Source organism: Apium graveolens, chromosome 1 (genome assembly GCF_009905375.1).
Source record: "Apium graveolens cultivar Ventura chromosome 1, ASM990537v1, whole genome shotgun sequence".
In the NCBI taxonomy this organism is placed as follows: domain Eukaryota; kingdom Viridiplantae; phylum Streptophyta; class Magnoliopsida; order Apiales; family Apiaceae; genus Apium; species Apium graveolens.
Genome location: NC_133647.1, coordinates 170727947 through 170752064, shown reverse-complemented (window position 1 = coordinate 170752064; position 24118 = coordinate 170727947). Strand labels below are relative to the sequence as shown.

Sequence of the window (24118 nt, the reverse complement as noted above, 5' to 3'; positions counted from 1 at the left end):
ATTGGGACGGAGAAAGTATTTGTTAACGAACTCAATATTCATCCGTATCACATTTAAACTACTTTCTAAAATCTTTGTTCTTTATTATTAAGTGAAACTTTCTTTGAATAAAATACAAAAATACCATTTTGAATGAAATACAAAAATATCAAATTATTAAAAATATCAATTTTTGGTGACTACTAATTAATTAGATTCAGTATCGACTGTTCGATTCCCTTTAGTTATATATTTATATAACATTTATTATTTTATTTTAAATTTCTAGTTTTATCACGAGTTGATCCCCTATAATAACATAATTTAATTTAATTTTTTATTTTACTTTTTTTGAGTTCACTCTGAGTTTAATATTTTCTAACTAATTATTAAATAATATCTATCTATCTAGTATATTATATTTATTTAATCATAATTTTAAATTCAATTCTCTACAATTATTACGTGTTTCGTACCGCTATCAACTATGTCTATAAGTGTATAAGTGTATCAAGATTACTTCAAAAAAAAAGTGTATCAAGATGAATTTAATACAAACTTTGTTCAACAAAAAAATTTATTAATAAATAAACCGGACACAAATTTATATTAATTCGATCCGATTCGACTACTTAAAAAAACTTTAATAATTCTTTGAAAACAATAAACAAAATATATATCATGTAAAAGATCCAAGAAAATGAAAACAATGATGCTCCCATGAATTGCACTTTGTTAGCAAAGCCAATTAGCGTTCTGATACTCACCTGCACTATTACTATCTTGTTCATATTTTTACAATCTGAACCAAACCCAGATAAAAAATCATCTTCAAATTACACAATGGCTACTCGTAGCTTTATTTTGTGGCTTCATGGGTTAGGTGATTCGGGTCCTGCTAACGAACCCATTAAAACCCTTTTCACATCTCCTCCGTTCAAGAATACTAAATGGTCTTTTCCTTCTGCTCCTTCCACTCCAGTTACTTGTAATTGTAAGTATTTGTTTTTCTTTGTATGTATATATTTTTTAAGTTCTGGGTTTTCGTTTTTGAGCTTTATTGTTCTTGTATTGAGTTTGTTTGAATTTATAGGAATTAATTACATGTGTTTGATGAATTTGATCGGGATTAGTTGTTAAAGATTGAATCTTTGAGGAATTTCTGTACTAATGAAGAAAATTGCAAGTTTTCGAGCGGGAGTACTGTTTTTCGGAGAATTGTTAAGTTGGGAAAATGGGGAAATAGACCAAGTAGTGTTGGCTGTAAATATAGTTGTGTTGTTTCAACTTATAAGTTTATTATTATGTATATTGGTGTTAAGAATTACATTTTTTTAATGGATTTGATCTGGGCATTGGTTTTCCTGTTTTACGTGTTAGTCTTTAAGCTACATATTAACATGTTTCTTTGTAGATGGTCATGTGATGCCCTCATGGTTTGACATTCTCGAGATACCTGTAACAGCAGTAAGTTTTCTCGTCATCTCTATTTCTCATTAGAGCCGTACTGTAACGATATTCATTTGTAAATCACAAATAAAGCTTAAAACTTATATCATGATATATAAAAAATTGGAGTGCCTATAAAATTAGACAGGCAACATAAAGAAAGGATGGTTAAGGAGATCCAAAGAATACAAGCTATGAAGAAATAAAGATGACCTACAGTCTCCGAGAATCAATATTACTTTCACAAACCGCTGACGTGTAAAAATTACTGTTATCTCCATGACAGTCTGTTCTAGTTCCACAAGGTCTTTTTGACTTGAATGGCACTATCCTAAGAGGAGGTGAAACTATTAAAAGGCTTATGAGATGTGATTTCAACCTTTAGAATAGGAATGAGGATGAGATTTCTATACAAACATTTATAAAAATCTCATTCCCTTTCCCATTTTCCCGTTTAAAATCTTTTGATCCAAACAGACTTAACAACTTACTTGTACCCAATATATATTTTTGATGTCTACGAGGTACATGATAAAGTTTAAAATTGCTATATGGTAAGAAATGGATAAAAAATTCTTTACACTTTTTAATTATTCTTGAATTTGAGGAACACCTTCTGAATCACATGTCTTTTTTACTTCTTCGATAGCTCCCCACAGAAGAAAGTGTTGTACTTTAACCACAAGCATGTTATATTTGCTGCATTTTCTTTTGACTATGCGTTAAATAAATTCTTTCGTGTGTAACTAAATTATCCTACTGATTATAAACACATTTTTCGTTTTGCATTATCTTCATCATATTAGGATTCTCCAAGAGATGAAAGTTCGGTTCTGAAAGCAGTTCAATATGTGCATGCTATGATAGACAAGGAGGTAGCTGCAGGGACAAATCCTAATAATGTGTTTGTTTGTGGGTTTAGTCAAGGAGGTCTCTTTTTCTCTCATTTTGTCCCTGGTTCCACTTGGAAAATGCGTATGCATGTCTTTGTTCTTACTGTTAACATTTCATTGAGTGTTGCAGGTGCCTTGACCTTGGCAAGTACTTTACTTTACCCAAAAACTTTAGGAGGAGGAGCCATATTTAGCGGATGGGTCCCCTTAAATTCTTCGTTCATAGAACAAATGACACCAGAGGCAAAGAAGGTAATTTCTTACAAGCTAATGGTTTCTGAGCTTTTGTCCTCGTTCAGTAATAATTAGTAAACATATTTTATAATTTATAGCACTTTCATGATTCATTTACGTCAACAAGTATGCCCATTGCCCAATATATGTCTAGCATGTCAATGAGGTTAGCAGTTGTGTTTAAAGAGAGGGACTCCAGTGTTGATGTCAAATTACTCTGTGCCTTAAACTAAATGTCATTTCTCGATCTTAAAGTCTGCCATGATTCTTAAATACGGGGTATCAGCTTTTAAGCTACAATGAGCACAATCCTAGTCTAAAAAGCTTCCAATCCAGGGAATCAGTGTGTATTAGGAATGTTGATCTGGTGGCCAATTTGGGTTTGTTGATAACTTCAAGTATATGTATGTAGGTCGTGAGATACTGTTCTGTGAACTTTGAGGGGAACAAGTTTGGAAAAAGTAACATACCAATAATCATAAGTACAAAAGACCATGTCCTATTAGAAATGATGAAAATACCGTGTTTAAACTTTAAAGCGGCTCCCAGTTTCCTCCTATATGCATATGTCCGCATTTTGTTTTTCATACTCGTTATTGTGATCAGGACATCAGGTGGATTGGATGGTTTTGTGCAGTTTAATGATCTAAACCCTAGCTGGTATTTCAAAAGCTTTTACTAGGGAAATCTAGTAGTAGCAACATTGTTGTATGGCTAACATTCAGCCAAGGAAAAGGATATTTTTGTGTGTGTTTTCTCAATTTTAAAAGTGATAAACAGAGCAGGGGGTTACCAATTACCAGTGTTTACTTGCTGTTTTCCGTTAAGAGTTACACCATTTTTCATTTTATTTACCGCATATTGCAAGTGTATTGACGACCTTCATCACTTTTAGGCCTTTGTTATTTACTGAACTTCATTTAAAGTCGTAGTGCCGGTACACAGTGGTTCGCAAGATTGATATGACATGCATATCTCCACTTTTTTCGCATGGGCTGATATTTAATATTAATTTCTTTAAATTATTACTGATATTAATCGGTTCTAACTCCTAATTTTAAAATTTAAATTTGAACAGTTATTATCTCAGTTTAGCTGAAAATGATTCACTATTTATAATATATTACATATATACAGTGTTCTAAAAATCCCTGTTTAATTCTTAAAAAAATATTTGGCCGATTCAATTTTTAAAATCCGATTAATCTTTATGAATCATTTTAATTGTTATATTTAATATTAAACAAGGTCAAAATATTAATTATTCCTAGAACATATTTAAATGCATCCGATCTTTGTTCCGAATAATCCCCGAATTACCGATTAATCAGTTATCGGTACCTAAACCGATTAGTGCCGATTACCGATTTTTACAACCATATGTATATAGAAATAAATTACTTATTTGTAATGGAGTAGATAATCAAGAAATTGGGTGTTGTTATAGCATAGACAAATAGTTGATATTAAGATATTTGTATATTTTTAATTTCGTTTGTATATCTTGCATGAATCGATGATAAGTAAATTTTTACTTGTGTAGCTGATAATAGATAAAATTAGTATGTACTATTTCAATATGTAGTTATAGAGAGTTGAGCCTGAAATTAGGATGTGTTGGTGTAAAAATAAAGATGTGAAACCAGGTAAATAAATCTCGTAAATAAAGAGTACGGATGTATTACTTTCACTTTATGGAGTTCTTTTTCAATATATTTTGTCCTTCAGATTGGTAAATAATATCAAGCTTATCTGCAGACACCTATCTTGTGGTCTCATGGCATGGCAGACAAAACAGTATTGTTTGAAGCTGGACAGGCAGGTCCCCCCTTTCTTGAGCAGGCTGGAATGAGCTGCGAGTTCAAGGTATTATATTATGTTCAGCAATTCACAAAACAGGCTATTTAGAATTATTTGTCTGCTCTATAATAAAAATTATTTTTCTGGACAAAAATTATTAAATTTGAATCATATTTGTGCAAATGGGCCAAAGCCTGGCATATGCATTGGAGAGTATACTGCTGATGAATGTGGATGTCACCAATTGCAGGCATACCCAGGTCTTGCTCATTCAATTAGTAATGAGGAGCTCCGATACTTGGAATCATGGATAAAGCCTCGTATGCAAGGTTCTTCGTGAATGTTAAGCTCCCGTGCATTTCCATGATTCTGATCCTAGAGTGTTGCATTTCCATGATTGTCATCCTAGAGTGTACAATGTTGATTACTTCTGTTCTAATACTAGTTGGACAAAGTATAGATATATCAAGATGAATTTTAGTTATGTTCTCAACTTTAACAGTTTTTAGACTTTTGGTGGTTGCTAAATATTTAAGCAATCCTACATTATATCCGTGCTTTATTTGTTCAAACCTTGGACAGATAGTCCTATTGTATCGATAAATGCAGTCCGGATGTTAAAGACTTGAAGTTATTGAGAATATAAATTCCATCTTACCTTGCTTATTATCTATTTGAATTACGAGTTTATTATTTATTTGAGTCTTGCTGTGGATCTGAAGTGGCCAATGCTAGTAGATGACAATAAAAGGATAATAACTAATACTAATTGACCATCTCACACTTGAGAAATAAGAGAACAGTGAGAACAAGCATTCTTCACATTAAAGGAAGTTTAAGCACAATATTTGCAAAGGTGCAGCACAGTAGTTCTTATTCTCAAAACTTGTTGACGGTTTAATGCTTTTCTTCAGTTACAGTCGCTAAACTAATTTGAATGAGGTTAAAGAAGTTACTAAATACATTGAAGAGATGCCGATATTATCAAAGAAAACTGACAATGTCAGGGTTATTCTTTAATGTGGAACTGGAAGACAAACGAGGGAGCGTTCGGAACAAGAAATTGATAACATTTTAGATGATTCATATTAAATGTGAAGATAAAGAGGACTCGCCAAAACTAAAATATTAATACTAAGTTGCAAGTTTAGACTAACAAGGAGCATATTGCAAAGGAAAGTGATATCTAAAGCCTGGAAGGCATTCCACCAGCAACCACCAATGTTTCTCCTGTGATGAATGAAGCATCATCTGAAGCCAAAAATGCAGTGGCAGACGCCATGTCTTGTGTCGTTCCAAATCCTTCCATTAACATTTTCTCCTCGATGGCCTTTCTCTACTCGCAAGGCCACGAAAAAAATCAGTAAAAGAAAGTGGTCTAGAAGAATCAGTCATCATCAGGAAACAGTTAGCTGAACCAAAACCTAGAAACTTACAAGTAGGTCATTTCTTGAGATGTAATCATTCATCCGTGTGGGTACAAAACCAGGTGCTATACAGTTTACACGAGTATCAGGGGCCATCTCGGATGCTAGGGCCTTTAACAAGATCAACAAGTCAGTATTTCTCATTAGATGTGCATAAACAGTAATCAATACAGGAATATTACTAAAGAAGAATATTGAACTTTAACATTAGTCATCAGAAAGCTGTCATCCATTACCTTCGTAAGCGCAAGGAGAGTTGTTTTTGTAACTGAGTACATCCCCATAAACAAACCTGGACTGTACGCACTAACTGAGGAAATGAAAATAACAGACGAGCCTTTGCTCAAGAACGGAGCTGCATCCTGCAATGGAAAGAAGAAAATGGAGAAAACCCAAGTAAAATAGAAGGTAAAATTGAATTTTTACTAAGCAATTGCCAGAACATCAAAGGGAAAGTGATTTGAGACTTTTCTCTTCTTTTTTGCTAATTGATATGAAACTTTACTAGTAACAAGGTTATTAGTGAGCATCTTGACATTGTAACGAAATTATACTCTGCGGACTTTACCTTTACTAGCAGTATACCACTTTTCACATTAATTTCCCAAAGCTTATCGAGTAGCGATTCTTCACTGTCCAAAATGCTGCGAGTAGATGGATTTGTAGCAGCATTGGAAACCACCACATCTATTTTTCCGTATTTCTGAAAAAAATAATTGATTCTCTCAAGGTCATAAAACCAGGCGAACAATGATATCAGAGTAAGAATTTTCTGGAATTCTAAACAACTTCAGCACAATGACACAACCAATTGACATTCATGAGCAGCATCTTTGTTTACAGCATAACAGAAAGCATCAATCATTCCGAGACAGAACAAATCAGAGTACACAGTCTCAGACCAACAACCTTAGGCAAGTGAGGAATAATCTTTGTCCTTGAACATATTATGAACAAGATCAAGTAAATTTGAATTAACCTGAACTGTGGTGTCAACGAGATTCTTTCTTTGTCGAGCATTTGATACGTGACACACCAATCCCGTTACTTCCACTCCTCGGGCCTTCAGTTTTTCCACTGCCTCGTCTACGTTATTCTATAAAACCATTTAAAAACCAACAGCACTTGAACTCACTTGGGGTAAAACATAAAATTATCAGTCCATTGGAATAATTATCATATGCATTTAACTATGTGAAGCAAGCCAAAATGTGTCCAAACAAAAAGGGAACAAAACCATTGATTCAACAGAAAACATAAGTGACTCGGACTGCAAAAGAAACCTGTTTCCGAGAAGAGATGACAATGGAGGCACCTTCTAGTCCAAGGCGCTCGGCGATGCCAAACCCAATGCCCTGTGTTGAAGCCGAGACAATCACCACCTTTCCTTCAAATCTCTTTGCAATTTTCATTTCCATGCCTACAAAGTTCAACACAATGTAATGCTAGTTTAAATTAGAAGAAACTAGACAAAGGGTCACCACCTTTTCTCTAGGGAGCCACGTCAAATAATAGGCTATTCAGAATATGTTATCTAGCTAACATGATCTGCTGGCAGAGAGACAAGAATTTTGTCTTACTCTAGTTTTCCTAGTAATTACATATTACCTAAATTACAGATAATCAGTCTGCATTTTTTTTACAACTGCATACTGATATGCATGTTATAATACAAAAACATCTTTAAAAGGTTGTCAATAGTTTAAATGAAATTCTAGTTTTACTTTGTAAGCTGCATTATCTATAACAATACAGATGATATCACACACTCCTACACATTAAATTAAACTTTCCAACTGTTACCATATATGGTATACATTCTATTATTTGTAACTGCCATCTTCCAACCTCCAAAACTTCACCAACAATGTCTTCTATTACTTGCAATCTGAACAATAAATATTAATCACCATATATTGCAGATTAGATGTATGCATATTATAGCATTAGTTTTCTTGTGATCTGCTATCAGTTTCTTGGTGAAAACAAGTGTAACAGAAGCCGTGTAAGATGATTCCACTGTTTTCCAATCCAACAACATCATCATTCATATACAAGTCAACATATGTGCATGGAAATGTCAAACTTCGAAGAAGACCATAATATTGTACTAGTGTGAACGTATTACAGACGCATGAACTATAAATAGGGGATCATTGCATTGTCAAGGCTCATCAATTTTCTAAATTTTCAAAGAAAAAAGGTCTCTCATCATACGATAAAAATGGGCAAAAAGTCGATTAATTGCTTGACAGGGACGACAATATTGATGATGATAGTCATTTTATCTCTTTCTTCGGTCCCTTCTGTGGTTGGAGGTATCGATTATAATAGTTGCTTGTCGCAGTTAATTCCATGTATTAGTTATCTGTTTGATGGAACTCCGGATCCAGGTCCTGATTGTTGCACTGCAGCACAAGGTCTAGATAATATGGCTATGAATTCGTTATCAGATAAATCAGAGTTTTGTTCTTGTATAAAGAAATTTGCTGTTACTCCTCCTACTGATTTTAATAGAGCCTATCAACTTCCCGTCCTCTGCAACCTTAAAACTCCAATCAGTCGTGACGTTGACTGCTGATATGCCAGTATATTGGTGCAAATCCAGCTTTAAAGTGTGCGTTTCATTGTAATTTCACTATAATTCTTGAAACTAGTGGAGTTGGATACCTACAATGTATGTTCTATAATGTTCTAGTCCTGATTCTTTGAATACAATGTGCTTCTGAAGAATTTCATGCAGCCTACTCTTATTTCGTTTTCCTTTTTGAAAATCTCAAGCAGCTTAGAATAAAACAAACTTGAAGGAACAGCTATTTAGGAATTATCTATAACGATTTGTGTGTGAACCGATTACATTTACTCAACGCGTTATCTATTGTGTGCAACGTCATAATTTGTTGTTATGTTTAATTTACATCTATGCATCCATCCTTTGCACACAGCATAAAGTTCCAGTCAGAGATCCTGGATCCATTTACTTTTTCTATGTAACAAGTAACAACTATAAATCAAGCCTCTCAACTCTTGAAGCACAAAATGTATATTTGGCCGCAAGTGAGAAACATTACACGTTTTATGCAATCTTTTAATGCTTTTTATGCAACAATATAGAGTATTTAAGGGTGTGTTTGGTATTGCTGTTGCAGACAGCAACAACAGTTTTTTGCTGAAAAACAGTTAAAAAACTGTTTGGTAAAATTTAAAAGCTGCTTTTCTGAAAAGTGCTTTTGGCTTAAAAGCTGCTGTTAGAGAAAACAAGTTCCCCCATGCTTTTAGAAAAAGCTGCTTCAGCTGTTGCGGGAAGCAGATGCTGATTTCACCATCAAATCTTACCAAAAGCATCATTATTTTTAATTTTTGCATCAAAACATATACGTATCAACAAAATTACCAAACAGTCATCTGATTTTTACAACAGCACTTTTTCCAGAAGTACTTTTTCTAACAGCACAACAATTTTTAACAGCAATCCCAAACTGTTTGGTAAAATTTAAAAGCTACTTTTCTGAAAAGTGCTTTTGGCTTAAAAGCTGCCGTTAGAGAAAGTAAGTCACCCATGCTTTTAGAAAAAGCTGCTTTTCAGCTGTTGCGGGAAGCAGATGTTAATTTCACCATCAAATCTTACCAAAAACATCATTATTTTTAATTTTTTGCATCAAAACATATACGTATCAAAAAAATTACCAAACAGTAATCTGATTTTTACAACAACACTTTTTCCAGCAGCACTTTTTTTAAGAGCACAACAATTTTTAACTGCAATCCCAAACAAAACCTAAGTCCTCGGAGAATAAGCTCATATTGCAACAATTATAATGCAGAAAGATATTATAATGCAGGACTCTAGACCTATCTAGACAAGAAGACCAGAGAAAATTCTTGCTTCGTAGAAAGACGAACACTAAATACCAATTGTCTTGTTCAGCAACCAAAGAGTAAGGGACATCTGAATTGCAATAATAGTATGAAGTGATGTCCGGTCTAACATAAATCCGAACACTGTGATTCCCGCTTTGTTGTTTTCAAAGTATGTCACTGCAACAAATTTTTATCAAATTATGCATATTGTTATTTTAAACGAAAAATTACATAGATAAGCCTAATTTATCGAATTGATAAAATTATTAGATCTGTTTAAACTCACCAAGAGCTTGTCGCTTCTGGTAGGACATTGTATAAGTAAAAACTGGCATCATGTTTGTATTATCTATATCATCTTCATCGCCTTCTTCGTGATCCGATTCCCAGTGTCCATTGATATAATCCATCCTAGGTGCAACAATATGAGCTCTTGGATTGTCATCATCCACTTCGTCAAAGGAGTTGATTGTGGAACATGCATGCCATTTTGCTGCAAGGCATGTAATAGCCTGTGCTCTGTGTGTAATTTTTGCAGCACTACGCAGGCATATGAAGAGTCCGGCCACAAGGGTCATTGAGGTTAGCTGCAACAAGTAAAACAAGTTACAATGAGCAAACATCCAAGTAGTGTATCCAAAGAGAACAATTAGAATTACTAGTAACGATTTTGAATTTTAAAAGATGATGAGACTATTTGTTTCAATGATAAGAATTTATAATCTATACACAAGTTTGTAAATTGTCAGGTAAAGAGTTGAGGAAAAATAAATATTACCGCAAGTTCTCCAGCATTAAAGATATTGACTTCAGATCCAGCCTCTAATGTCACAAGCAGAGACGCAAACTGACTTGCTGTTACCAAGATCAGAGTCAACAAGATGAATATCCGGAACCTATGGCTAATAATACGAAGATTCTTTCGGATTGTCAGGTGTTCAAGCAAGATTAATCCCACATCAGATTCTTTATGGAAAACCTGAGCAAAGTCTTCCAACCTGAGGATCTGAAGATAGCATATCAACCGGAAAAGAACGCATACAAGGAAGAATATGGATGTTCTGTACAGCCAGGAAAAAAGCAAAAGGACACAAGCAACTGTACTGCTTAGATATGCATTTATGAGATACGGAATCTGATTTCGTCCTGAGGTGAACCACCAAATTTTGTAGATACAGTCAGCAGCAAAGCAGGGAAAAACAAACGCGCACAGGAGCCTCATTGATGTCTGCACCAGAAGAAAATTATTTTTATTTGCCACATGATTGGTGCAAAGGAATATGAAGGAATTCCTGATAAGGTGTTTTAAACCTAATCATTAGAAAGCATTTGAAGCAATATCTTAGTTTATCTCTTCACTGTCTACAATATACACATCAAATGATAATAACCATTACATGTCTAAACTTTAACATTTCATGTTACTCATCTTGACATGAAGAAGAAACTCATGTATGATCATCAAATGTTATAGCCATAAGCATACTTTCCTCTTCTGTAATCTAGCCTTACATGTAAACTTCGCAAACATAGATTCTAGAGGACATAATAGGGATACTAACGATCAGATTATTCATTACTTTAATACTCGAGTTCGGTTCTTAAAATACTCGAATTCATTTCAGCTAAAATTGAATTATAAGTCATCTCTCTAAGTCAAGTGGAACGTAATATCTACTACGAGCTGACCTCCTCGAGCATGCTATCTATATAAACTTTAGTCGACTAGAGGTTAGACCTTTCTAATCATGAATTATTATGATCAAACAAATGTACTGTATTAAACTTGATGATTATGACTTTTGATCATGTGAATTGTAAAAAAAAGTGAAGCAAATGATCAAGCAACTTACATGAACCTGTTGAGCATAACCTCTTTGAACCTTGGCACTAACACCACACAATTTATCCAGAAAGAGAAATCTTCTGAGCCCATACTTTTTTGCAAAAGAAGATAAACTAATGAAAGAAAGAATAGAGAAAACAGACAGAGACAACTGAACAATCGAACCGAAAGGGCGCCTATGATTACGATCACAGGTATTGCAATGGAACACAAAGTGGGATAAAAGTGGAACAGCAATGGCAAGAAGAGAGAAAATGGACCAAGAGAGACCAGCTCGCCATATATTCGACTGATCAATAAAAACCCATGCAAAGAAACTCTTTAATTCATCCAATCGATCTTCGGAGTAGGCCAATGCTGTGCTTTTCTTCATTAAAACCTGTTCATCTTGTTTTTGATGATCTTCACCCTCCTCCATTGAGTTTGGTGATTTAGTTTCTTTGTTTGCGTGATAGTTAAGTGTGGCTTAAGTTTTGAATTTTTTTTGAAAAAGAAGAGAGGGACGAGAAACCTTATAATTTGGCTCGAATCGTGACCTTTTGGTTTATTATATAGTTGCGCACTAGATCTTAACTTCCATGCATGTTCCGCGTAATACTTTATAGGTGCCGATTCATGCTATGTGATGGTTGACAAATCATTTATTTCACAGATATGTCACTTTACACAAATTTAAGCGTTACATCTAATAACTAGTCAACCTCAAAATCCAAGTGTTTGGGTGATATGGGTTTACTGAAGTTTTGTGGCAGAAAACTGAATACCCGTGATCAGCAGCACTTTACATAGAATTGCTTTCTAATCATGGGATCTTTCGAGTTAAATAAAGTTCTGGGCCGGTAAAACATTGGTCCAGCTCACGTGCTAAACTAGGTCCTTTCTAGCTTTCTTCTGAACAAGACTTGTTACGTGTTAAATTTCATTTATTACTAGTTGAGTTTGTCAACTCAAGACAGCTTACAGTAGTAACTTTACATTGTATAAGCCATGTTATGTGCAATTTGGTTCAGTTTGCTTGTAGCTTGAAAGCCATGAAACATATTAGGAGGAAATCAAAGTAGTAAATTATTGGAACATGGTAGTATCATTTAGCTTGAACCACTACTAGCTTTGGTACCTCAAGCGCTCACACTAAAGTGAATTATGAATTAACTAAGGGGGCGTTTGGATTGCGGTGGGGAATTAGAATTGGAAATGAAGTGGATGAGAATGGAAATGATACGGAATTTTTGGGGTTGGGGAGAGTATGATTTATCCACCTTCCCGGAATGAGATTCCCATTCCATGTCAAAATTACTAATCCAAACACCCCTAAATTTTTTTCATATTTTTTTGAAGTTCTATATTATTAATTCAGCAAATTGGTAACGGCTTCATAACATATTGTTTGCCTGTCCAGCTTTTGTCAAGGAGAACTTGAACTAAAGTTATTTCTGATATAAGAGTTTGATCCCCAAGCTTATTATGGCCGTCCAAGGCAGCATCTGAACCAGTGGTTGCTATACAGGTATAAAAACACACAAGTAGGTATTATTAACCTACCTGCTACAACATCTTCGGAGGACTTTTTATCCTAAATTAGTGTTGAAAATTGTAGAAGATCCAATAGTCTTGCTCAGCAACCAGAGAGTAAGGGAGAGCTGAATAGCAAAAATGGTGCGAAGTGATGTCCGGTCTAGCATGAATCCAAACACTGTAATCCCCGCTTTGTTGTTCTCAAAGTATGTCACTGCAACAAACTGCTCTGGTTATGCACATGGTCATATTTTAAAAGACAAAGCACTGACATAAGCCAATAAGCCTAATATGTCAATATAAAAAGTTATAATGTTTGCTCAAACTTACCAAGAGCTTGTCTCTTCTGGTAGGACATTGTACGGGTAAAGATTGGCATCATATTTGTATTATCTATGACATCTTCCTCCCCTTCTTCGTCATCGGATTCCGAGTTTCCAAAGATACAATCCACCCTGGGTGCAACAATCTGAGCTCGTGGGGTTTCATTCTCCATGTCGTCAAAGGAGCTGATAGTGGAACATGCATTCCATTTTGCTGCAAGGCACGTAATAGCCTGTGCTCTGTGTGTTATTTTTGCAGCACTACGCAGGCATATGAAGAGTCCGGTCACCAGGGTAATTGAGGTTAACTGCACCATTAATTACCATTAGCAAGCAGTCTAAATAATGAAATGTCTTATCTTCTTCAACAATGAGCGAAGCCTTGTAGGTGGATCACTACATCTAGCAACTGCCTAACACTAAATAAATGATAAAATGCTCCTAGTGGCAATGTCTATGTCTATACATGAAGAAGAAAGCCCAAGAGCAAGTCCAGTGCATGGCTATATTTGGTTCTATAGCTAAAACATAATTCCAAATTTACCAATGCATAGCTATAACTGAATGGAAAAATGCATAATAGATAATTGATTCTAAATTTAGAATCAAAGATTGCTATAGCCATCCTATCCGCATCATCTTCTAATAAAAAATAGGTCTTTATTGAATTAATTTTTACTTGGATACGACAATAAATATAGTCATTTTAGCAATACCATTGGAGCACAAGTTTTACTCTAGCACCAAGTGTCACATTTTGATGCCGAATTATAGCAATGGCTATAGCCATTATAGCATTAGCATTAACCTTGCTCTAAGATAGTGCATGTCAATACACTGGAAAAGAAGCAAAAAGATAATTAATAAATATATCCGCTGCCAAGTTAATTCTTTTCCATCTAAACTGGGATTCAGAATGGAACAATAAAGGAAAAAGAGTAGGAAACAGGAAAACTTTCAAATTTTAGGAAGTGGAATCGTCTGTGTTTCCCCTCTTACGGACTCAGACTCCTTTCAGAAATTGAAATTTGTACACATATTACAGACTGAAGTTTATATAAATGTGTAATCTATATCTTGCTTTTCTAATTTGTTTTTTCTCCTCCTAAATCTTTCATAGGACAGCTACTTCTACTTGTTTGTACAAGGAAAATATTAACTAATACTCTGACCCTAATATAACAGACCACAAATCCTTAGGAGATGTTCAACATGAAGAATTTAGTTATATTGGTATCATTGTATCAAGTTTGATCATGTAGATTTTCTACATTAAGGAAGGATACAGAAAATAATTATAACTTTCTCCAATATATACTCTTTAATTGATAACCCTCTTTAAATATCCACAATAGGAATTAAAATTTAAACCAAGATAACAAGTTGGAAATTATTCAAAGAGCTTTAACATTGAACAAAGGTCACAAAAACTCAAAGTGTATTTGCTAGCAAGGATTTTTAATTTAATACACAAACAACGCTATCTCCTGTAAAGAAGAAGCTCTATAATCATTGCAACAGTTTGTAAATTGCAAGAAGTAGAAAAAATAGAAAGTTAGAAACATTACCGCAAGTTCTCCGCCATTAAAGATATTGAAATCAGAGCTCTTTTTTAAAGTCACGAGCAGAGAAGCAAACTGACTTGCCATTACCAAGATCAGGGTAAACAAAATGAATGCCCGGAATCTATGGCTAATAATACGAAGATTTCTTCGGACTGTCAGGTGTTCAAGCAAGATTAACCCTACATCAGATTCTTTATGGAAAACCTGAGCAAAGTCTTCCAACTTGAGTATCTGAAGGTGGCATATCAACTGGAAGAGAATGCAAACAAGGAAGAATATTGATGTTCTGTACAACCAGGAAGAAAGCATAAAAATGCAAGCAACTGTGCTGCTCAAATAGGCATTAGCAAAATAGGGGATCTGATTTCGTCCTGACGTGAACCACCAAATTTTGTACGTGCAATCAGCAACAAAGCAGGGAAGAACAAATGAACTCAGGAGCCTCATCGAGGTCTGCATGGAGAAGAGAATTATATTTATTTTGCTGTGAGTTGGGTACAAAAGAAACATAAAGAATACAAAGGAACTAAGGAAGAAGCCATGAGACTTTTTGGATTAATCATTGAAAACATCTGAGGAAATATCTATAATTGGTTCTTCTTACTGTATTATGTAACAAATATATATGGTCATATTTGACTTAAAATTTTGGTATAACTAGTTTTCTATGGTGGCACATAATACCAGATCGAATCATTTATAATATTAATTTGAAGGCAGTTCGGCAGTTCAGCGTAATCATGTGTTTAATACAAACCAATGTTGCATCTTGTAGTACATTAAAGAAGAGAATTTAGGCTACAGAAACTGCTAAAGAAATTTGAAGATTTCTTACAAACATGGACAGGACATGTTAAACCTTAAATAATTGCTCATTTACGTTTACATTATGGGTCTCCTTTCATATTATTTTAAGCCTATCTTATAGTAGTTAAAACAGTGCAACTCTTCTGTTTTTTTATGATGAGCATCATCTATCAGTCACCAAAGTTATCTGAAGTAACCTGTTGCTTGTTATGGCAATTTGGAATACGTACTTCTTTTGGAGAATTTACCTAAAAGTTCTTCAGAGTTAGAATTATCAATTTGAGTTGGATTTTAATTATGATAATTTGGGTAAGTTTATATTATCATTTGTAAGAATCCAAAGTTAAGTAGAGTTAATTAGGGTTATGAAAGATGCGGTGCCTATAGCAGGTTTCAGAGAGCATGCAAAATTTATAGATATTACACAAGATCAAGTGAGGTATTCTTTTGGAAGTATTGAGTTTGTACCACATTCATGTTAGTAGATTGTGGGTTTACTATCCATTGATGGCTTTTATAGGGGATTGTTGTGTTGTAAGCTTTCTTGCACCAATATTTTATGACAAACTAATTGTTTTAAAGATTTTGCAGAATTGTGTAGACTTGAGATATTTCAACTTCTATAAAACTAAGTTAAACCTTCACATTTGGGCATTTTGGTCCATCACTGTGTATAAAGTAGTATAGTAGTTACATGGTTATCTTCGGTTAACTATATATATTGGAGCATGGGCAGGTAAGGTTAGTCCAAGTCCAAACAAACAAGGCTAAATAAAAAATGACATAATGCCTCGGTTTCTATCTTTAGCCGTTTTTTAATTTTTTAACTTGGTAATATTTCAACAAAAAGACTTTAAAAGTTTCTCCACAATTGTTCCTAAATCTTGAGGTGTCCAATTTTGATTATTTACATCACCAATAATAGTTCGGCCCCATCCTTATGCACACAAGTACGCCACTAAAATTAGCCAACTCATCGTCTCGAAATATTTTTGGCCAGTATCACTGGCCAACTCATCATCTCGGAACATTTTTGGAAATTACTTAGTTTGGTGAGTAGGCCTAAAAAGGATTATTGAATAAATTTAGCAAGTTTATGAACATAAAATATACTACTTGATAGACAGATTGTCAAGCTGCATCGTATCTATCAAACACATGTCCTCCTAATGTTAGGACTACTCTGCCTTTATTTTTGCCTATATATATTATTTTGTCAACTCTGTGAAGGCCAAATTTCACACGGCATAATATTTTACACTACTAAATTACATAGAATATAAATTACATGTGAACAACTAACCCACAAACTGACATTAACACTAATCTAAACTGATCTGTAGTTACAGCTACATCCAAGTGATCATCAGAAAGTGTTCGGGGCCGACAGAGAGTTGGTGCATCTCTAAATCTTGTCCTCTTGCTGGAGTTCAACAATTCGGCTCCTGATATGTGCCTTATGTCATTAATTAAACAGAAACTGGTCGAAACTTACCCAGAATCGTATGCCGGTCTTTTTTGAAAACTGGGGGCCAAGTTATTTAAAGAAAAATTCCTACTTGCTCAAAATTATAATCTATAATGATTACACATTTTAACTAGAACTGAAAATCAAGAAGTTGAAAAACTAAATATCTATATCTACATAATATGGAATATGCAACAAAAGAAGCAAATGAGTTGATAGAAAAACTTACATGAACTTCATGAATATATCTTCTTTCAACCTGATCACTGACACCACTCAATTTATCAAGAAAAAGAAATCTTCTGAGCCCATATTTTCTTGAAAAAGATGATAAACTGAGGAAAGAAATGAGTGACAACACAGAGAGAGACAGCTGAACAATTGAATCAAAAGGGCGCCTATGATTTCTATCACAATTATTAAAATGGTACACAAAGTGGGATAAAAGCGGGACAGCAATGGCAAGGAGTGAGAAAATAGACCAAGAAAGACCAGCATGCCATAGATTGGACTGATCAAGAAAAACCCATGTAAACAAACTCTTTTTGTCATCTGATCTTTCTTCAGTTGAGGTTGATGCTGGGGTTTTTCTTAATAAGCTTTGCTCTTGTGTTTGTTCATCTTTGCCTTTTTCCATGTTTTTGAAACACCTTTATTTGAGTCAGTGATACGGAAGTCTGGCTTTTATATTTGCACAATGTTGTGTCCAAGAGGTTGAAAGACTTCAGGGAAGAAATGAAACAGCTTTTTATACAAATTTGTTAGGCAATAACATACGAAATTGTTAACTCTAGAGCTCCAAAGAGAGATATTACCGATGCTATACACACTTATTTTTATAATTATATATTGTAAAATATAGTTTTAATATATTATTGTTACAATTCGAATCTTATAATCATAATATAATGATTTTATAATACATCACAGTTATTTTTATATAAATTATAATTTTAATATATTAGTGATAGAATTCGAACCTTATACTTTTTGTTTAATAAATTTTAAGATTATATCTAACGGTTTTTATCAGTTTGATCTAACGGCTCTGAATTGAATTACCAAGGACCAACAACCAAATTTTTAATATTTCGTTTTTAATATAGTAGTATAGATGACGTGGTTTGCAGACTATTGTGTGAGCCCTTGGGGTTTACCTAGTGCGCACCCGAAGGGTAGAGGCTGCGGATTTCCTACGATGAAAAAATAATAATTTATAATACATGTGTGGACTTATATAGAAAATCATAATAAGCTAAATACCGAAAATACCCTAATATATATATATATATATATAAATATATTCTAACATCCCCTCAAACTCACGATAATGCAGCAATGTACATTGTAATTTTGTCAGACAAGAAACGAAATCGCGAAATAGAGTGAGCATTTGTAAAAATATCACCAATCTGAAGCGAAGAAGAAATAAAAAGCAGCCTTGCAGCAGACGATGGCGGGTAAGATGACAATCAATCTCAATATGTTTAGTGCGCTCATGAAAAACCGAATTACGTGCAATATAAACTGCATTTTTATTATCACAATATAACTGAGAAAGTAGGGAAGCGAACACCCAAATTTGCAAGTAAGTGACGTAACCAAACAATCTCACAAGTAGTGGAAGCCATGACACGATACTCAGCTTCTGAAGACGATCTCGAAATAACATCTTGTTTCTTACTATTACATGAAATAAGAGAATCACTAAGAAAAATACAAAAAACATGTTGTGGATTTACAATCCTCGGGATCACCAACCCAATCAGCATCACTATAAGCACACAACTCTAAAGATGAGTTAGAAGAAAACAAAAAATTCTTAAACTGAGTCCCACGAAGATATATGAGAATATGAAGAACTGAAGCCCAATGTATGGTAGTGGGAAAAGTGACAAATTGACTACAAATATGAACATCATGTGCAATATCCAGACGAGTAACCGTAAGATAAACAAGACTACCAACAATCGTGCAATGTAAAGTAGGATCTGCTAAGGGAATACCATCAAATGGAGAATATCTAGCATTCATCTCTAAATGAGTTTCCACAGTCTTGTTATCAGTAAGACGTGCACGGTCAAATAAATTAGCAATGTACTTATATCGACACAAAAGATACCCATTTGGTGAGCGAGCAATTTCAATTCCCAAAAAGTAACAGAGAAAACCTAAATATTTTATAGCAAAATAATGAGTCAACTCACATTTCAATGACTCAATACCATCACAATCATCACCAGTAATAATCATATCATCAATATATGAAGACAATAAGATATGACCAGCACTCGTAGATCATACAAAAAGAGCAGAATCATGATTATTAGGACGAAATCCAAGTGAATAAAGTACGGTAGAAATTCTCAAAGCAACAACGAGATGATTGACGAAGACCATAAATAGATTTACGAAGTTTACAGGGATAACCTGGTTGATGTGGAAGACCACAAACAGGAATAAAATATCCATAATTTTATTCCTTCAACATAGACAATCACATAAAACACTCAAACAATAATAATTAATAATTTCTGAAAAATTCAGGATATCACAATTTACCCCCTTATAAAGATTCTGTCCTTAGAATCAACATAAGGGAATATTAGAGATTTTCTTGCCAATTTTCCATTTCCAACTTTCGAAATATTAAATAAAATCTTGCATTCCTTGTATGACACAATTATCACAAGAGCTTCACTCCGCGTCATTATTTCTTACTCATGAAATTTGACCAATTTTTCAATAGGATAACTTTCATTGATAGAGAGAGAGAAAAAGAGAGAGATAGAGAGAAAAAGAAAGAGAGAGATAGAGAGAAAAGAGCTAGAGAGACCGATTGACTTCATTATACGCCACTGATATCTTAATCGCATTGCAGTTCACCATCATTCGTGTAATTCGTCACAAAATCTTACTTTACTTTGACGACATTAACTCATTTCAACTTGATTAGCATACCTTCGAATATTTGAGATAATAAAATTATGGAATTTTAGAAAGAAAAGAATTTTACATCATAACGAGTATCTCACAATTTGAGAACATAGGATTATAAGTATTGAAGTAATCTTATTTAAAATATAAAAGTAATTGAGAGATCAATATGATCAAGAAAACTATATGTTGTGTGCCTTAGTTAAGAAACTTACAAGTGAAGGGTATCAACCTTTTTGTAATGCACAACACAACAGTAATGCCATCCCATCTAACTTATATCACACAGACAGAGAGTCCTGCCATCCCTTATAAATAAGGTTGTTCATCTTAGTCAGAGTAAAAAGAATATGAAAGGAATTCAAAATCAAACGAATAATTAAAGGTTTCTAGAATGACTCTTTAATTCAAACCTTGGATCAATACAAAATAGATTTCAAAGCCGCTATTTTTGAAGGAAATGAAATCCAAAAACATAAATCTGGTATAGAATGAGCAACTGGTGCCACATCACCAATAAAACTTTCCACCATAAAAGTAAAGTGGAAGTTCAAATATCACAACTTTAAAAAGCTATCAAAACCTGGAAATCGGCTGACTCTAGCATATTTAAAACATAGAAATGATTAAAACAAGTGTTAAGGAATATATTCTCTAACAGATACCTCTTTTTGAGAGATGTCAAAACAATTAATAGAAAGAGAAGGTATTGCCAAGGTCTTTATACTTATCTTCTTTATCAGCTCTTCAGATGACTCGTCATTTGTTTCTAAACTCTTCTTCCCCGATTCTTAAGGTTTATTGATATTCTACACCTTCATTGATTTGAAATAACCTCGGAAGATTCCACAATAGATGTTTGCAACTGCCATGCGTTCTATCTAGCTCAGCACAACCATCTCACACGAGCACGTCTATTTTAAGTTAATCATTGGTAATATATCCGATAGTCCAATAAGAACTCGATATGAGCTCTGGAATCCTTATATAACTATACTCACTCATACACACTCTCATTTCTAGTTTACTATAACCTCGGTTCTGATACCAACCTTTAGTGCCCCAAAATCCGGGGTTAGAGGATTTGGTCGTCACGATGAAATCTCAATAAAATATAACATGTTTAATCAATAAACAAGTACCGAAAATTGAAATATAATATCTATGACCCCAAACTACACCAAGATCTTTTTAGGTTACAGTTCTAGAAACAAGAAATCCAATTTCCACGAATTAATTTTTCCTTTCTTTTAACACTCTTTTCAATGGTTTACAAACTCAAGAATAAACCCACTAGTATGACTTCGAAAAGAAGTTTACAAGGCCCAATTATACAAATAACACAACTAATATATAGACAAACAACTTTGCATAATAGAACTTACTTTAGTTCCACAAACCCTGGACCAACCATCTTTATAAAAGCTTCTTTCTCTGTTTTTCTTGAATTACACGGGTAAACATCATCAGTGTACTTCTCTCTGGAAGGTTAAATTTAAAACAGGCAAGTATGAGTGAAAAATATGCTCAGCAAGTTCAGTTTAACATATTTGTGGTCTTTTGATATAAAACCGACATCTTCAATGGAGCAGAACTTTTATAATATTATTTGCTGAATCATAAAAATAGTAAATTTCCTCAACTGTATTCAAAACCTTTTTGATATTTTTGAGCAAAAATACTTCAGCAATAATTTGAATCCCATTAAGGATCAGAAATTATAAAACAGTGTTTACAGGAATATTGTAAACAATAATATGAAACAGTGATTATGGACAAAATCATAAAATTTATTCAAAACCACACTCTTGATATCAATACTCATTTTGATCTCAGTGTCAACTTAGATATCAATACTAATCTTAGATGCTCACAACATCCCATACTGAAGTCAACCTCAATAATAGATTGTTAGATATATTTGATAATGTCATGTCTAATATGATTTGTGTTTAGTTTTCAGATCTTACTTAAACAGGACAAATCGGTACTTAACTGAAATCAGCACTTATACTAAAGTCAGAACTTAAGTTATCAGTACTTAAGGTTCATGAGATATTTATCAGGAGATAATATCAGGACTTAAAGGAAACTTTCAGATAAGGAAGGTAGCTGATTGAAAGGAAAGAAGATCAAGACAAACGTAAGAAGAGATATGCATGAAGAAGGAATTCTGTGAAGAATGGAATACTTGGAAGAAAAGATAACCGATTGATATATTTTAGGAAGCAGTATTATATTCCATATCAATTAGCGATTATCTTATAACTGTGTGATATATAAACACAGACATAGGGATTACACTATAAGTGTTATCATTATCGAGAATATTATTCATTGTAACCCTAGCAGCTCTCGTGATTTTTGTTCATCACTGAGAGAGGACAGTTTTATATCGTAACAGAGTTTAATAAAGTTTGTTTTCTGTTACTTGTGTTCTTTGAATTCGATTTGATTGTGCTATACACTATATTCACCCCCCTTCTACAGTGTGTGTGACCTAACAAGTGGTATCAGAGCCTATCTGTTAACACACAAACAGTTTAAGATCCAAAAACAATCATGTCTGAAGCAGAAACTCCAACCAAGCCCACCAAAATTGAAGAACCCCCAAAGACTCAAATCCATAGTCGATATGAGGCTATTAGAGTTTCCATACTGAAACCATCTGAATATCCCATATGGAAGGTGAGGATGACTATGTTTCTGGAAGCTACAGATCCAGAATATCTTGATAGAATCAATGAAGGACCTCATAAGCCAACAAAACTCGTTGTTGTAGTTGCAGGTGAAGTAGCAAAGTCTGTACCAAAGGAGAAGAGTGATTACACTGCTGAAGATATCGCATCAATTGCTAAGGATGCTAAGGTACGACACTTGCTGCATAGTGCCATTGATAATGTAATGTCAAACAGGGTAATTAACTACAAGACTGCAAAGGGTAAGTGTTAGGTCACACACACTGTAGAGGGGGTGAATACAGTGTATAATACAATCAAATCGAACTTTAATATATTAAGTAACAGAAAACAAACTTTATTGAAACAATAAACTCTGTTACAGTATGGAACTGTTACCTCTCAGTGATGAACAAATATCACGAGAGCTGCTAGGGTTACAATGAATAATCTTCTCGAATATATTAACACTTTTAGTGTAAACCCTATATCTGTGTTTATATACTACACAGTTACAAGATAATTGCTAATTGATATGGAATATAATTCTGCTTCCTAAAATATATCAATCAGATATCTTTTCTTCCAAGTATTCCATTCTTCACGGAATTCCTTCTTCATGCATATCTCTTCTTATGTTTATCTCAATCTTCTTTCCTTTAATTAGCTACTGTCCTTTCTTTGATCATCCTTCAGCACTTAAGTTCTGATATCTAACTTCTGATGATTATCTCCTTGTTAGGTCACACTTTCACTGTAGAGGGGGTGAATACAGTGTTTATTACAATCAAATCAAACTTCAAGAACTTATGTAACAGAAAACAAACTTTATTTAAACAATAAACTCTGTTACAATCTGGAACTATTATCTCTCAGTGATGAACAAAATATCACGAGAGCTGCTAGGGTTATAATAAATAATATTCTCGATAATGATAACACTTATAGTGTAAACCCTATGTCTGTGTTTATATACTACACAGTTACAAGATATTCGCTAATTGATATGGAATATAATTCTGCTTCCTAAAATATATCAATCAGATATCTTCTATTCCAAGTATTCCATTCTTCACGGAATTCCTTCTTCATGCATATCTCTTCTTATGTTTATCTTGATCTTCTTAACTTTAATCAGCTACTGTCCTTATCTGATCGTCCTTCAGCACTTAAGTTCTGATATCTATCTCCTGATAACATAAGTACTGATATCCCTTAAGTTCTGACTTCCAGTATAAGTACTGATCAGTTAAGTACTGATTTGTTCTGTTCAAATAAGATCTAAAATCTAAACATAAAACATATTAGCCATGACATTATCAAATATATCTAACAA

General features: G+C 33.8%; 5 protein-coding genes across 7 annotated transcripts; 2 read left to right on the top strand and 3 right to left on the bottom strand.

Moving 5' to 3' along the window:
• The first annotated feature begins 671 nt into the window (after window positions 1-671).
• Window positions 672-5024, top strand: LOC141671127 (putative carboxylesterase SOBER1-like). Its single transcript, XM_074477264.1, has 6 exons — window positions 672-973; window positions 1394-1446; window positions 2235-2358; window positions 2452-2573; window positions 4314-4421; window positions 4606-5024. The coding sequence occupies exons 1-6, from the start codon at window positions 700-702 to the stop codon at window positions 4693-4695; spliced, it is 771 nt and encodes a 256-aa protein (XP_074333365.1). The 5' UTR covers window positions 672-699; the 3' UTR covers window positions 4696-5024.
• A 228-nt stretch (window positions 5025-5252) lies between these two features.
• Window positions 5253-7496, bottom strand: LOC141721927 (tropinone reductase-like 3). 2 transcript variants are annotated; one of them, XM_074525016.1, is made up of 7 exons: window positions 7391-7496; window positions 7066-7202; window positions 6762-6878; window positions 6351-6485; window positions 6019-6144; window positions 5792-5893; window positions 5253-5691 (listed from the first exon to the last, which is right to left on the bottom strand). In XM_074525016.1, exons 2-7 carry the CDS (start codon window positions 7198-7200, stop codon window positions 5542-5544), a joined length of 765 nt encoding a protein of 254 aa, XP_074381117.1. In that variant the 5' UTR covers window positions 7201-7202; window positions 7391-7496; the 3' UTR covers window positions 5253-5541. The 2 variants fall into 2 exon arrangements, with proteins under 2 accessions (XP_074381117.1, XP_074381116.1); XM_074525015.1 differs by having other exon boundaries at window positions 7267-7455.
• A 510-nt stretch (window positions 7497-8006) lies between these two features.
• On the top strand, window positions 8007-8363 carry LOC141711406 (non-specific lipid-transfer protein 1-like). Its single transcript, XM_074513840.1, has one exon. The coding sequence runs from the start codon at window positions 8007-8009 to the stop codon at window positions 8361-8363; it is 357 nt and encodes a 118-aa protein (XP_074369941.1).
• Window positions 8364-9417: 1054 nt separating this feature from the next.
• On the bottom strand, window positions 9418-12054 carry LOC141671120 (uncharacterized). The gene is made up of 4 exons (XM_074477253.1): window positions 11497-12054; window positions 10422-10871; window positions 9930-10230; window positions 9418-9820 (listed from the first exon to the last, which is right to left on the bottom strand). Exons 1-4 carry the CDS (start codon window positions 11905-11907, stop codon window positions 9687-9689), a joined length of 1296 nt encoding a protein of 431 aa, XP_074333354.1. The 5' UTR covers window positions 11908-12054; the 3' UTR covers window positions 9418-9686.
• A 778-nt stretch (window positions 12055-12832) lies between these two features.
• On the bottom strand, window positions 12833-17913 carry LOC141721901 (uncharacterized). 2 transcript variants are annotated; one of them, XM_074525012.1, is made up of 4 exons: window positions 17397-17913; window positions 14896-15345; window positions 13335-13635; window positions 12833-13218 (listed from the first exon to the last, which is right to left on the bottom strand). In XM_074525012.1, exons 1-4 carry the CDS (start codon window positions 17802-17804, stop codon window positions 13058-13060), a joined length of 1320 nt encoding a protein of 439 aa, XP_074381113.1. In that variant the 5' UTR covers window positions 17805-17913; the 3' UTR covers window positions 12833-13057. The 2 variants fall into 2 exon arrangements, with proteins under 2 accessions (XP_074381113.1, XP_074381114.1); XM_074525013.1 differs by having other exon boundaries at window positions 13094-13228.
• Window positions 17914-24118: the final 6205 nt, after the last annotated feature.

Excerpts from the sequence above, each read along its gene's own strand:
- LOC141671127 (XM_074477264.1), top strand. The coding sequence starts at position 700 with ATGAATTGCACTTTGTTAGCAAAGCCAATTAGCGTTCTGATACTCACC. Across the intron at positions 974-1,393 it reads CACTCCAGTTACTTGTAATT|ATGGTCATGTGATGCCCTCA; the intron begins GTAAGTATTTGT and ends GTTTCTTTGTAG. Across the intron at positions 1,447-2,234 it reads TCGAGATACCTGTAACAGCA|GATTCTCCAAGAGATGAAAG; the intron begins GTAAGTTTTCTC and ends TCATCATATTAG.
- LOC141721927 (XM_074525016.1), bottom strand. The coding sequence starts at position 7,200 with ATGGAAATGAAAATTGCAAAGAGATTTGAAGGAAAGGTGGTGATTGTC. Across the intron at positions 6,879-7,065 it reads TCATCTCTTCTCGGAAACAG|AATAACGTAGACGAGGCAGT; the intron begins GTTTCTTTTGCA and ends ATGGTTTTATAG. Across the intron at positions 6,145-6,350 it reads GTGGTATACTGCTAGTAAAG|GATGCAGCTCCGTTCTTGAG; the intron begins GTAAAGTCCGCA and ends TTTCCATTGCAG.
- LOC141711406 (XM_074513840.1), top strand. The coding sequence starts at position 8,007 with ATGGGCAAAAAGTCGATTAATTGCTTGACAGGGACGACAATATTGATG.
- LOC141671120 (XM_074477253.1), bottom strand. The coding sequence starts at position 11,907 with ATGGAGGAGGGTGAAGATCATCAAAAACAAGATGAACAGGTTTTAATG. Across the intron at positions 10,872-11,496 it reads GTTATGCTCAACAGGTTCAT|ACATCAATGAGGCTCCTGTG; the intron begins GTAAGTTGCTTG and ends CTTCTGGTGCAG. Across the intron at positions 9,821-9,929 it reads CCAGAAGCGACAAGCTCTTG|TGACATACTTTGAAAACAAC; the intron begins GTGAGTTTAAAC and ends AATTTGTTGCAG.
- LOC141721901 (XM_074525012.1), bottom strand. The coding sequence starts at position 17,804 with ATGGAAAAAGGCAAAGATGAACAAACACAAGAGCAAAGCTTATTAAGA. Across the intron at positions 15,346-17,396 it reads GATATATTCATGAAGTTCAT|ACCTCGATGAGGCTCCTGAG; the intron begins GTAAGTTTTTCT and ends TTCTCCATGCAG. Across the intron at positions 13,219-13,334 it reads CCAGAAGAGACAAGCTCTTG|TGACATACTTTGAGAACAAC; the intron begins GTAAGTTTGAGC and ends AGTTTGTTGCAG.